The sequence below is a fragment of the Argiope bruennichi genome, chromosome 10 (genome assembly GCF_947563725.1).
Source record: "Argiope bruennichi chromosome 10, qqArgBrue1.1, whole genome shotgun sequence".
Taxonomy (NCBI): Eukaryota; Metazoa; Arthropoda; class Arachnida; order Araneae; family Araneidae; genus Argiope; species Argiope bruennichi.
In genome coordinates, this window is record NC_079160.1 from 97,237,232 (window position 1) to 97,249,887 (window position 12,656).

At 35.1% G+C, this 12,656-nt stretch overlaps 1 protein-coding gene across 1 annotated transcript in view; it reads right to left on the reverse strand.

Moving 5' to 3' along the window:
• Nucleotides 1-207: 207 nt before the first annotated feature.
• Nucleotides 208-12,656, reverse strand: part of LOC129989090 (cilia- and flagella-associated protein 53-like) — an 89,621-nt gene continuing 77,172 nt past the window's right edge. The window contains exons 6-9 of the mRNA XM_056097414.1: nucleotides 10,786-10,998; nucleotides 10,471-10,687; nucleotides 4,110-4,252; nucleotides 208-510 (exon numbers count right to left, since the gene is read on the reverse strand). Of these exons, the coding sequence (XP_055953389.1) occupies nucleotides 262-510; nucleotides 4,110-4,252; nucleotides 10,471-10,687; nucleotides 10,786-10,998 (822 nt within the window). The 3' untranslated portion in view covers nucleotides 208-261. The remainder of the gene's footprint in view (nucleotides 511-4,109; nucleotides 4,253-10,470; nucleotides 10,688-10,785; nucleotides 10,999-12,656) is intronic.

Here is a 12,656-nt window from a genome sequence, read left to right on the forward strand (position 1 = left end):
AGAAAGAAATGAGTTTTATTTGAAGAGATTTACAAAAAGCATTCACAGAAAATTGTAGAATCATTTGTATGTTATTGATCGTGTACTCAATAACATATGCTCATTAAAATTTTCACCATTACTAAGCCAAAAAGCATTTATTTTAAGAATTGAAAAATTCGTACACATTTTCAAACAATTTCTTCATTTATATCATAATGTCCTAAATCCCTATGCCGTGACTTCTAAATTGCTGACAAGATTAATTTTTTAATAAAGTGCCTAGTGATTTGATTCCACACAAGCATCAATGAGATGTTTAGTATGGCAACAGTGATCATCTGTTTTATAGTCATCAAAGTACTTCTTCCTGGCCACTCTGTAGGGGTGCTCGTTGTCGATTTTCATTTCTGCCAGCAATTGTTGGACTTTAGCGTCCTCTGCCTCCCTGGCGAGTCGCAGCTGTTCAAGTTCGTGGTCTTGCATCTTCTGATCTCTTGCAAATCTCTCCTGCTTCATTTGGATTTGATCCTGGAAGTTTGAAATATGGATGAAAACATAGCATAGAAAAATAAACTATCAAAAGATTACGGATTGTTTAAAGAACCTGAAAAACAAATTTTAAAAAATGTGTATTAAATTATGAACTTTTAACTTAATCATTCGCGTATTTTGTATGTAAGGATATAAGTCATAATCCACTGTCAAAGAAAATTATTCACACACTTTTCTCAATTCGTATCAATAAAGTTTCTTTTCAACTATCTTAAATTACTTTCTCTCAAACATTTTATATTTGGCCTTTGATGTATTAATTTTTTTGTGGTTGTTGTTGCTATTGTTGGTTACTTCTTTTGTGTTATTCTACTAATATTTTTCTATTACATTTTAACTAAAATAGTGTATAAGTTAATTTTCTATAAAATAGTGATTCTTATGAAATGCTTTCATATACATAAGTCACTGTTTAACAAATTACACTCATGTCCAAAATTAAGGTCACAAAAATGTTTTTCAAAGTAATTCTAAATGGCTATCAGTAAAGTTTAAACAAATTATATTTTATATATTGTGAAGGACCGGTAACACGATATTAACCTTTGTTGTGGGAAAAAATGTTGCTTAGTATTAGTTTTTAAGGAACTTATGAAATTAGACCGTTTAGGCATCTGGGATTTTTGTCTGTAATTTTGTGAATATTGCATTAAAACCAAAAAATTTAACCTGATTCCAGTGAGAATGAATTATCATAATCGTTTAGACGATTCCTTGAGATGGAGAGCCGTTGGCAGGCTTGAAGCTGGGAAGTCTCAAGCGGAGGTGGCTCGATGGTTACAAGTGGCACCGAAAGTGATATCCAGGTTGTGGAATCAATTCCAAACAAATAGTACTGTAACCAGGAAGGCCGGCAAAGGCCGTCACAGAGCAACGACGCCTGCACAGGATCGCTATTTGGCATTAAGCGCACGGCAACATAGGCTGACAACGGCTCCACAACTTGCTCGTGACCTTGCTGCTGCGTCTGGAATAAGAATTTCCAAGCAAACAGTAAACAGACGTCTAGCAGAGAGGGCCCTTTATGCCCGGTGACCAGTTGAGTGCGTCCCTTTGACTGTATCCAACTGAAAAGCCCGGCTGTTGTGGTGCCTAACACATCAGTCTTGGGCATAGTAAGAATGAGGGCCTGTCCTTTTCAGTGATGACTCTTCATCTTTATCTTTAGAGAACGAGGAGCTCGCTATCGTCCCCCTTATATAAAAGATATCGACAGATTTGGTGACAGAGGAACCCTTGTCTGGGGTGGCCTAATGCTGGGCAGTCGTACAACACTGCATGTCTTCGATGCGGATATTGTCAATGCACGTCGCTATAGGGATGAGATCCTTGAAGCCTATGTGAGGTTGTTCTGGGGTGTTTTTGGTCCAGACTTCATGTTTATGGACGATAACGCGCGTCCATATAGAGCCCAGATCGTTGATGATTTTCTTGAGGAAGAGAATATTCGACGTATGGACTGACTATCGAGGTCTCCGCATCACAATCCTATCGAACATGTTTGGGATGGTCTCGGAAGAGCCATTGCACAGCGTAACCCCCCTCCTAATACCCTCCAAGAGTTAAAAGCCTCACTTTTGGAAGATTGGGCTTTGTTGCCCCAAGCATCCTCATAAACAGTATGAAAGCTCGTTGTGAAGCCTGTATAGCAGTGCATGGTGGTCACACTCCATATTAGACAGGTTTTTTTTCCGAGATAAATGCTTTATCTCTGATTCATAATGTAACACTTTTTGATATACCCTGTTTCTTAATTCTCAATTAAAATCTTTTCCATGTTGTTATGTGTCTATGTTCTTTCTTCCATTGTAGTGTACCTTTGTGCCAATTTTCGTGGCAACACAGGGAATATTTTTTTTATTTTTCACAGATTTTATGTTTGTGACTTTAATTTTGGACATGAGTGTATAAGTGTATTCCTTTACAACTTAAGCCATCAGGGACAAAAGCGATTTAAACTCACAATTTATTGCAATCGTTTTAATTTTTAAATGATCGAAAAGTATCTAACAGATGCAAAGCCCAATTTACGATACATTTACTCAATTTAAAATATGTTCCGTTTATGGCTACAAAAAGTAATTCCAATAATAATATAAATGATTATCCTCTTCTAAAATACTTTAGATGTGGAAAAAAAACATAAATGATGAATGTGTAAACCTAATCTAATATGCAAATTATTAGGTCATTGGTTCTAACGAAAGTAAAAATTAGGACTATCAGTGGTAGTGGGCATTAACAGAGAATTTTTTTATAATTTTAAATTCCTATATATATATATATATATATATATATATATACATATATATATATATATATAACTAAATTCTAATTAATTTCCTAATTTGTATCTTAATTTAACCCATTTTAACTTCATTCTAAATTGTTCTCTTATTTCCTGATCCAATTCCACCTTTTTTTATTTAATTAAGGCAGTGTTGTAATGTATAATTAATGCAATGTTTAATTAATGCTGCAATGTTGCTCACATCGACAAGTTCCCACACTCCGAGTGACGGGATAAAAATTTGTTCATCTAAACACATTCTTTTCCAAGATCCCTATAATTCCCTTACCTAAATCAACAAGTGTAAAGAAATCCTTGTCAAAGTCTCAAAGTATATAATCATGGGGATAAATATTTCATTCACTTTTTTTCTGCTTGTACATATATTATGCCTCGCGGGATGGAATAAAAGTGAAGTTTAAATAGTTTAAATCGAAAGTGTTCTTCCTCTCTCTTCATCGTCTGCTTAAAAAATTATATATATATATATATATATTAGAGTCAAAGCAAGATTTTACACAAAAAAAAACATTTATTATAACTATTAGAGCTTTTTTCTATCTTCTATCATGCTGAAATGTCATATAGCGCCATCTCAAACTTTTGTGGTACTTGCATTGTTGTCATAGGATGATACCTTAAAATTTTGTGAAATGGTGCTATACGACATTATCCAAATACAAATATGAGGCCACAGTGGCCTGGTGGTAAGGTCTCGGCTTCGGAACCGGAGGGTTGCAGGTTCGAGACCCGATTCCAACGAAGAACCGTCGTGTAAGGGTGTCTGTTGCACGTTAAATCCGTCCTGACCAAACGTCCTACAACTGGTTTGGTGTGGAGTGGCGAGGGGGGTGGCAGCTCAGGTGTCGTCCTCGTCATCTGACCGCGGTTCAAAATGACGAGGTCCGTCCCAAAATAGCTCTAGTGATGCTTCAAACGGGACGTTAATATAATTAAGCTAAACCGAATACGAATATGTTCAGGTCACGTCCAATAGCAACAATGCAATTATTGTGTTAACGAACTCGAATTACGTGTTAAACTGAGTGCATTCATGATTTTTTTATTTAAATGATAAGTCAATATATAGGTGAGATTGAAAAATATTTATTTGTAATCCGTATCTAAATATTTTCTCCGAAGGGACAAGATTTTATTTTTAAAAAACTACTGAACTCATTATTTATCGATATGACTTCATAATTGAAGAACTGCCTTTGAGAAAACTTTTTTAATCTAAACTATCAGTAGATCAGGTAGTAGAAGGTATCAGTAACTACTTTACCAGCAGCTCTTTCTGATGTTTTTCGTTTCTCTCTCTTATCAGTTTCAGCTTTTCAAATGCCTTCTTTCTGTCTTCTTCGTCCTCTTCCTTTATCTTTTTGCCATATTCCTGATTATAGCTCTGAACTTGGCGACCTTTTTCCACTGAAATAATAATGAAGGATTTTTATAACAGTCGAAATAAATAATAGACAAGCATATTTCTCACATTCTCATATGAGCTGATGCTGTTCTGAACCTGAAAGTTCTTGGCATTTCATCTATTTCGGTGAACAAAATTGTGGAATATCTAATCAGCCTGCAAAAAGAATTTAATGATTCAGAATGTTTCTGCTAATTTTAGAGGTAAATTTTAAAGAACTTTTTGTAATAGCAACGAAATTTATTCAATAATAAGTGAACTATTTTATTTGATGATGAAATCTTTTGTTGGATTTCAGTAGAATGTCCTGGCTCGTAGTTGAAAAAATTGCTTAAGGTGCTACTTTAAGCACCTTAAGCAATTATAATTTTACAAGGTTACAATTTTCTTAAGAAATATTTTTTTCAGCACACTCTATTGGGATGGCACTTCAGATTTGAGGATGAGAAGCTTGAGGTGGCTGGCTCTTGCTACCTACCCGAGTGGGTACAGAAATGGTAGAGGTCGGCTACCCCCTATCGATGAAGGGACGTGCTTCCCACGCGAAAGGGTGTACCGTAGCCGGTGTTGACCTTTAGAACTCAATCTCATGTCCCTTTTATACTGTCGCGGTGGTTTGATCTGTCAGATTTCATCCGTATGCCTTAATGGTGAGTCGTAGCCATTTGTGGTTTGTGGTTCCCTTTAAAACATTTTGTAAATAGCGGTACAAATTATAATCCAAAAGTGGCAAGTTAAAACTACATAGAAAGTGGAGTAAGATATTTCAGCCACCCTAAGACAACAACTGCTGGTTGGCCAAAGATGCATGTATTTAAAATTGTCCACTTTATTATTAGCTAATTGTGGATACTTTTACCCATGTATTGCTTCAAATTCCGCAGAGGGATAATATATTTAAAGAAATTAATTGCTTTTTCCAGTTTATTGCTTATTTAATCCAATTAATTAATCAGCATAGGCTGTTATAGCAGAGATGTAACTGACAATAACCATCAAACGCCATCATCAACAGAACAAAATTTTCTGGGTATAGATAATAACCTTTCGGGTGGTTGATGGTGATTTAATTGAAAATCCATGAACATTATCACTCCACATTATTGTAGGTGGATCATTATTCCTGAAAGTTATCATCAATTTCAAAAATAACTAGCTTTCAGTGCTGATAATCGTTAAATCATAAGTAAAAATGCGGGCGATTCAAAGTTTTATCTTAATTCGTTGTTTCCAATGGCACTTGTCATAGACAGCCCAATGGTTTTAGATGTCAGTGATTTTAAGCCAAGGGTGCATCTCTTCTTTTTCAGTTGCGCCATCTAGAGCCAAGAGTACGACTTAGTTACACCATGTTTCAACCCTTTTAACGGGGCGGACTTCATTCATGCATTTCATTCACTCATCCACAGATCGTAACTTAGAGATAATCAGAGAACGATCACCCCTGATCTAGTATCCCCAGTGGTATTACTCTCGATATGGAGGGCTTTGTGACCACGAAAGATTCATACGCGCGCCAGCCACCACAAAGCAAGTGTCTTCAGCAGATGCGGTTCGGACTTGCAACCCAAGGTACGCGAGGCCAACGCCCTACCAACCAGGCTATCCTGGCCTTTAATTTAAATCGTGAGGTCCTTAAGCATGAAGATAACCGCGTGAACATGCATCAGATGTTCATAATTGTTTTAATTCTATATACTCTGCAATATCACGAATGGTTATTCATGGATTGTTTGAGATCAACCCCCTAAATTTGGTTGTCATCAACCGTAAATAGCCAACTAGAGCGTTGCTAGTATTAAACGTAAAATTATCTAGATCCAAATTTCAAACCATCTGTACCGCACTGTTTGCTCCCTGACAACATTATATTCTTAAATAATGTTAAACCTTTTTCCAGCTTGAAAGGCATTTTGTCTCTACTGTAGTAAGAAAAAACATTCAATTGCGCTTTTTTATTTTTCATGCTTCAATGACAACAAACAAACACAATTAAACTACTGTTGATGATGAATAGACAAGAAGATTGCAAAAGGCACGATTTTCAAAAATATCTGAAGTTGATAATAGCAAGTAAGGCCCTACTGTAATTATCGCATGCTCAGACTGTCAGCCAGAACTTTCCAAAAAGCCCTTCCCTATTAGACGAGCATTCCCTTTTGTTTCTTTTGCTTATATATATAAATAATGTTTTGGTATTTGACTTCAAAGAAAATGTCTTGTCAATGGGAATCTTTTAAATTTCAGCAAGTTAGTTGAATACGTTAATGAGTCATTATTTTTTGTTGTTATTTTTATTGTTATTGAAATTATTTCGAAAATAATAAATTTTAGAAAAGATTGCTTTAATTTTTTTTTGTGGTATTGTTTGTTTGCATACAATACGTACTTTTTTTTCTACGGAATCGCTTGTTATCTTTTTTGTCCGAAATATTTGAGAACGTCCACAATGTGTATCAACAGCCTGAATTATTGGGTTTTGGGTATTATTTGGGTCCAAGAGTCCAACAAATGACATAAATATAGAAGTCAAATAAAAAAATTCTCAATTCAAATTGTTGCGTTATATCTTTAAGGTGTACGTACACACTAGTAGATTTTTTTTAAAATTTTAACTTTAAAAATCCAGTTTTTTACAGTAGGGTATTAATATATGTTTAAACTCATTTCAGTGCGAAAAAACCATATTGCACTAATTATTAATTCATTAAATAATATTTAATGAGCTAATTAGCATATTTTTTGAAACATGATATCTTAAATTCTAATTCGTACAGACACACAAGTCTAGTTGGAAATGATGCCTAATATTAGTCTTCATGCTGTCTGCCTCAATCAAGTTATAAAAATGCATAGTTTTTTTTAACAATTTTTTCATCAACGGTGAATAGAAAAAGAGAGATTTTTTGTGTAATTTTAACTTTTAAATAGCTATTAAAATTTTATTTCTATAAATATAAATTTGATTGAGGCACAAAACATCCACTGTTTCATACAAATTAATTTGATATATAAATAATTGTATTTGGTTAAGTTCTTGTTGAGTTATGATTGTTTGAATGAAGCAACATAGTTGAAAAATATCATTCTTCATAAAATGAGTTTTAAAAAAACCGTAACTAGAGTTTTTAATGAAACCTTAAGAAAAATAATTATAACTCGAGAAATATTTCGAATATTGACAACATCTTGGTATCGTTTGAAAGCTAAAGGATCAGAGAACAATTTTAAGCAATAAAAAATATTATATATTTTGATTGATTTTCGATGTTGTAAGTGAGTATGTACACCTTAAAACATGTTAGAACAAGATGTTTTAAATAGATGTGTTTGGTGATAATTGAAATCGTAGAGTTTCTATTCAAAACTGCTGCCAAATAAAGATATTTTCTTTCCTAATTCCGTAAAGAATTACGATACTGTATGTCGTCGAACTATTTTTCAATAAAAAGTACGGAAATCTGTTAGCAAATTAAATAAAGTTTCGTTATCTACATAGCTACTGACAATATTTCTGAAGACTCTGAAAACAACCACAACCAGCGGGAGTGGTATCCGAAAAGCATTCTCGCATAGTCTTTAATAAACCAGCCAGGGAAAGCTTTGCATGGCACTTGACTCAAATTTAACATTCTTACTGAATCTATTTGTCATCCTTAACAAGAATCTTTTTTTTTATCTAAGCTTTAGACACATTTCTCTCTATCTATCGAAACATGAATTTGACACAAAGCTGCAATTATAATCACAAAGACCCTTACCCAATTTGATATATTTAAGTTATTGCGTTTGCATGTTTTTGAAAATACAGACCGACAGACAGTCAACGTATTGTTGGATACCGCTCAAAATGACAGCTGTCTACAATCTAGATGTTAAATCTCTGTACCGAATCTTATCTATCTAGCTCTCTTCGTTTTGTAATTATCGTGTTAACTTCTATTCGAACAGCCTTACAAGCGGACTTCTTCTAAACAGAGTTTACTCAAAATTTGACAGAAATCTGCTAATTTGATGTAAAGACCATATACCAAATTTTAACCGTCTAGCTCAAAGCGTGTTTGAGTTATCTTTGACACAGATAGACAGACGGAATTTTCCAAAAATGCGTTTTTGGAAACCAGGGATATCTACTAAAAGTGAAGATTCGTCAAAATCTCGCGGTCGAATTTTTTAAATGATTCCTATACTTTCTCTATACTACGAATATGAGAATGTAAAAAGGAACTGAAAGCATTATATTTTCTCATGTTTCCATGCGCACGCTGCTATAATCATTGAGACAGATCCAAAGTTTATCAAGTTGCGATGTATATTTTTACACATATCCTCTCATTGACTCAGTTTCATTAAAATGAATCTGTCACCTTTTCCATGATCCAACGGTATGTCACAGCATACAAGTACTATAAAACGATGCAAGTTTTTATCTGACGCGATGAATATTTTGTCAAGTAACCTCTCATTCATGAGAAGGAATCCATCACCTTTTTTCATGATCCGATATACAAGTGCTATAAACAGGAGCAAGTTTTTATCTGGCTCGATGAATGTTTTGACAAGTATCCTCTCATTAGTTCGGTTTCATGAAAATGAATCTGTCGCCTTTTCCATGATCTAACGGTATGTCACTGCATACAAGTGCTATAAAGCGATGCAAGTTTTTATCTGACGCGATGAATATTTTGTCAAGTAACCTCTCGCTCATGAGAAGTAATCCATCAACTTTTTTCATGATCTGATCTACAAGTGCTATAAACAGGAGCAAGTTTTTATCTGGCTCGATGAATGTTTTGACAAGTATCCTGTCATTGACTCAGTTTCATGAAAATGAATCTGTCACCTTTTCCATGATCCAACGGTATGTCACGATATACAAGCACTATAAACCAATGCAAGTTTTTATCTGACGCGATGAATATTTTGTCAAGTAACCTCTCGTTCATGAGAAGGAATCCATCACCTTTTTTCATGATCTGATCTACAAGTGCTATAAACAGGAGCAAGTTTTTATCTGGCTCGATGAATGTTTTGACAAGTATCCTGTCATTGACTCAGTTTCATGAAAATGAATCTGTCACCTTTTCCATGATCCAACGGTATGTCACGATATACAAGCACTATAAACCAATGCAAGTTTTTATCTGACGCGATGAATATTTTGTCAAGTAACCTCTCGTTCATGAGAAGGAATCCACCACCTTTTTTCATGATCTGATCTACAAGTGCTATAAACAGGTGCAAGTTTTTATCTGGCTCGATGAATGTTTTGACAAGTATCCTCTCATTAGTTCGGTTTCATGAAAATGATTCTGCCACCTTTTCCATGATCCAACGGTATGTCACGGTATACAAGCACTATAAACCAATGCAAGTTTTTATCTGACGCGATGAATATTTTGTCAAGTAACCTCTCGTTCATGAGAAGGAATCCATCACCTTTTTCCATGATCCGATATACAAGTGCTATAAACAGGAGCAAGTTTTTATCTGGCTCGATGAATGTTTTGACAAGTATCCTGTCATTGACTCAGTTTCATGAAAATGAATCTGTCACCTTTTCCATGGTCCAACGGTATGTCACGATATACAAGCACTATAAACCAATGCAAGTTTTTATCTGACGCGATGAATATTTTTGTCAAGTAACCTCTCGTTCATGAAAAGGAATCCGATTTACTATCCGATACTTCATGATCCGATATACAAGTGCTATAAACAGGAGCAAGTTTTTATCTGGCTAGATGAATGTTTTGACAAGTATCCTCTCATTGGTTCGGTTTCATGAAAATGAATCTGTCACCTTTTCCATGATCTAACGGTATGTGACGGCATACAAGTGCTATAAAGAGATGCAAGTTTTTGTCTGACGCGATGAATATTTTGTCAAGTAATCTCTCGTTCATGAGAAGGAATCCATCACCTTTTTCCATGATCCGATATACAAGTGCTATAAACAGGAGCAAGTTTTTATCTGGCTCGATGAATGTTTTGACAAGTATCCTCTCATTGGTTCGGTTTCATGAGAATAAATCTATCTCCTCTCTCACGATCTGACATACAAATGCTATAAACAGAAGAAAGTTTTTATCACGATGCGATGAATATCTTGACAAGTATCCTCCCATTGACTCAAGTTCATGAAAAGGAATCCGTCACTTTTTTTTTCACTATCCAATGCACAAGCAACTATAAACATCAGAGCAAATGCAAGTTTTACCATTCGCAAGTATCTGCTCCTTGACTCCATTCATCACATCCTGTTCCAGTGCTCGCCTCTTGTTCTTTTCCTCTTCCCACTCCTTCTGCCTCCTTTCCCACATCTTCTCCAGCTCCTCTTGATAGAGGCGGTCGACCTCCTTCTCGAACTCCTCTTCTTTGCGCATGTTATCTCGGAGGTGTTGCAAGTAGTCCTGTTGCTCCTTCCGGAGTTCTCTCTAATAAGAATCATGGAATCATAGATAATTTCGTAAAAAACAATTCAAATATTAAAAATGGACATATAGTTTCTAATCAGGAATGTCTCCTTCTCTACCTTCTTTTCGTTGAGCTTAGCCTCCTCCTCATCCACCATGATCTGCTTCAGGAAGAAGAGGTCTTGCATAAGATCATCTTGTACTTCTTTCGCCTTCCTCTTCAGCTTCTCCCTCAGACATTCGTCCAAATTCTGCTTCGTTTCCTGCTGCTGCTTCTTCTTCATCTGCTTTTGCCATTCTTCTTCCAAACCTGCAAGACGCTCTTGCTCCACCTATGAAAATAACCAAACAGTAAAAGAACATGCATTGGTACTACTGAGATAATTTCATTAACATCCCATTTACCCCTTTATCTGCCGTGGACTGTTCTGAAGAGTGGAGGCGCTTTGCGTGGTAGTGCGCACCTTTTCAAGCAGGCGCTCTTTGAGTATGTCCAATGAAGGATTTGTGTTTCTAAGTTCTTGTGATTGTGTTTCCTCTATGTCCGTGTCCATTAATAAAAAGGACTTAAACTTATCTGTAATGTTTCTAATCACTTGACTATGCACATAATGAGTCTCTAATAATAATTAAAAGATGCCATGACATGTGTGCAAGGCAACCATCTTGTACAAATCTTCATTGTATGGGAGAGAATAGTGAAAAACTTAAGCTAAAAAAATTTGACTGATGCTTTCCGTAAAATCTTTTTCTATTGAGTGTCTCAGAATCTTTGCGATATTGTCCGTCTATAATCTGAAACTAAGCAATGAAATACAGATAAATATTGCTCTGTTTGAATTGCAGTTAAATCCTCAGAAAGGAATATAAATTGGTAATATATTTTTCGATTTCGATATCATATTCAAATCAAAATACGAAGATAGCATCAAATAAAGGATGTCCCAAAATTAAGGCAAGATTTGAATTTGCTCCCATTTGTGTAGTCTTAAGGCTGGTAAAAAGGGAGCATTGCATGATAGAACAACGTGTTTTCATTGTTGAACAATACTTCAAAAATAATGAAAGTCTGAAGGCCACAGTTCAGAAATTTGAGAACCGGCCGTCTAGATCATGTGATTTAACACCATCAGATTTCATTTTGTGGGATTATTTCAAGTCAAATGTCTATGGCAACAAGTCCACAAGCACGCATGCATTGAAAGAGGAAAAGCAACGTTGCATCAGTGAAATTCAACCACATTTTTATACAAAATGAGCATGGAAAATTTTGGTAAAAGAGTGTATATGTGCCAGCAAAGTTGTGGAGGCCAATTGCCCTATGTGTTATTCCATACATAATCCTATCCTGTCTATTTTACAATTCAATAAAAATTGTGTTTTTTTTATCATGTTTATTTAATTCAAATCTTGGTTAACACGTTGTTCTATCGAGTAAAGCTCCATTTTTACTAACCCTAAATTATCAGCTATCAAATGGTCTTTTAATAAAGTTTCTAACACTTTACTGCACAAATGGTGGCAAAATCAAATCTTGAGGTAATTTTGGGACACCACTTACAACACTAATACTTTTAAAAACTTAACTGATATGACACGGGCTCGAATCTTTAATTCCCTTGTTACAAAAGCTTGTATCTTACAAGCGAAAGATTTGGTGCCATCTGATCGAAATTCAACGACTGGCAAACGAAAGGTTCTGAAATTTTTGAGGTACTCAAATCAATAACATGTACTATTGGTCCTTATTAACCAGAAACAATGATTCAGTGCAGTATGTTTCATATTACAGAAAATAACTATAGAAAAAACACATAATGTGGATGTATAGTAAATAGACCTGCTAACATGGCACAAAGGTTCCAAAATAAAACACAATTATTTCCTTTAGCTATGAGCACTTCTATCAAGTATATAAGTCGAATGTAGACTTCAGAAAACAATCTCAAGGGATCGGGTAAAGACAACAAAGAAGGCTGAAATCCCCATT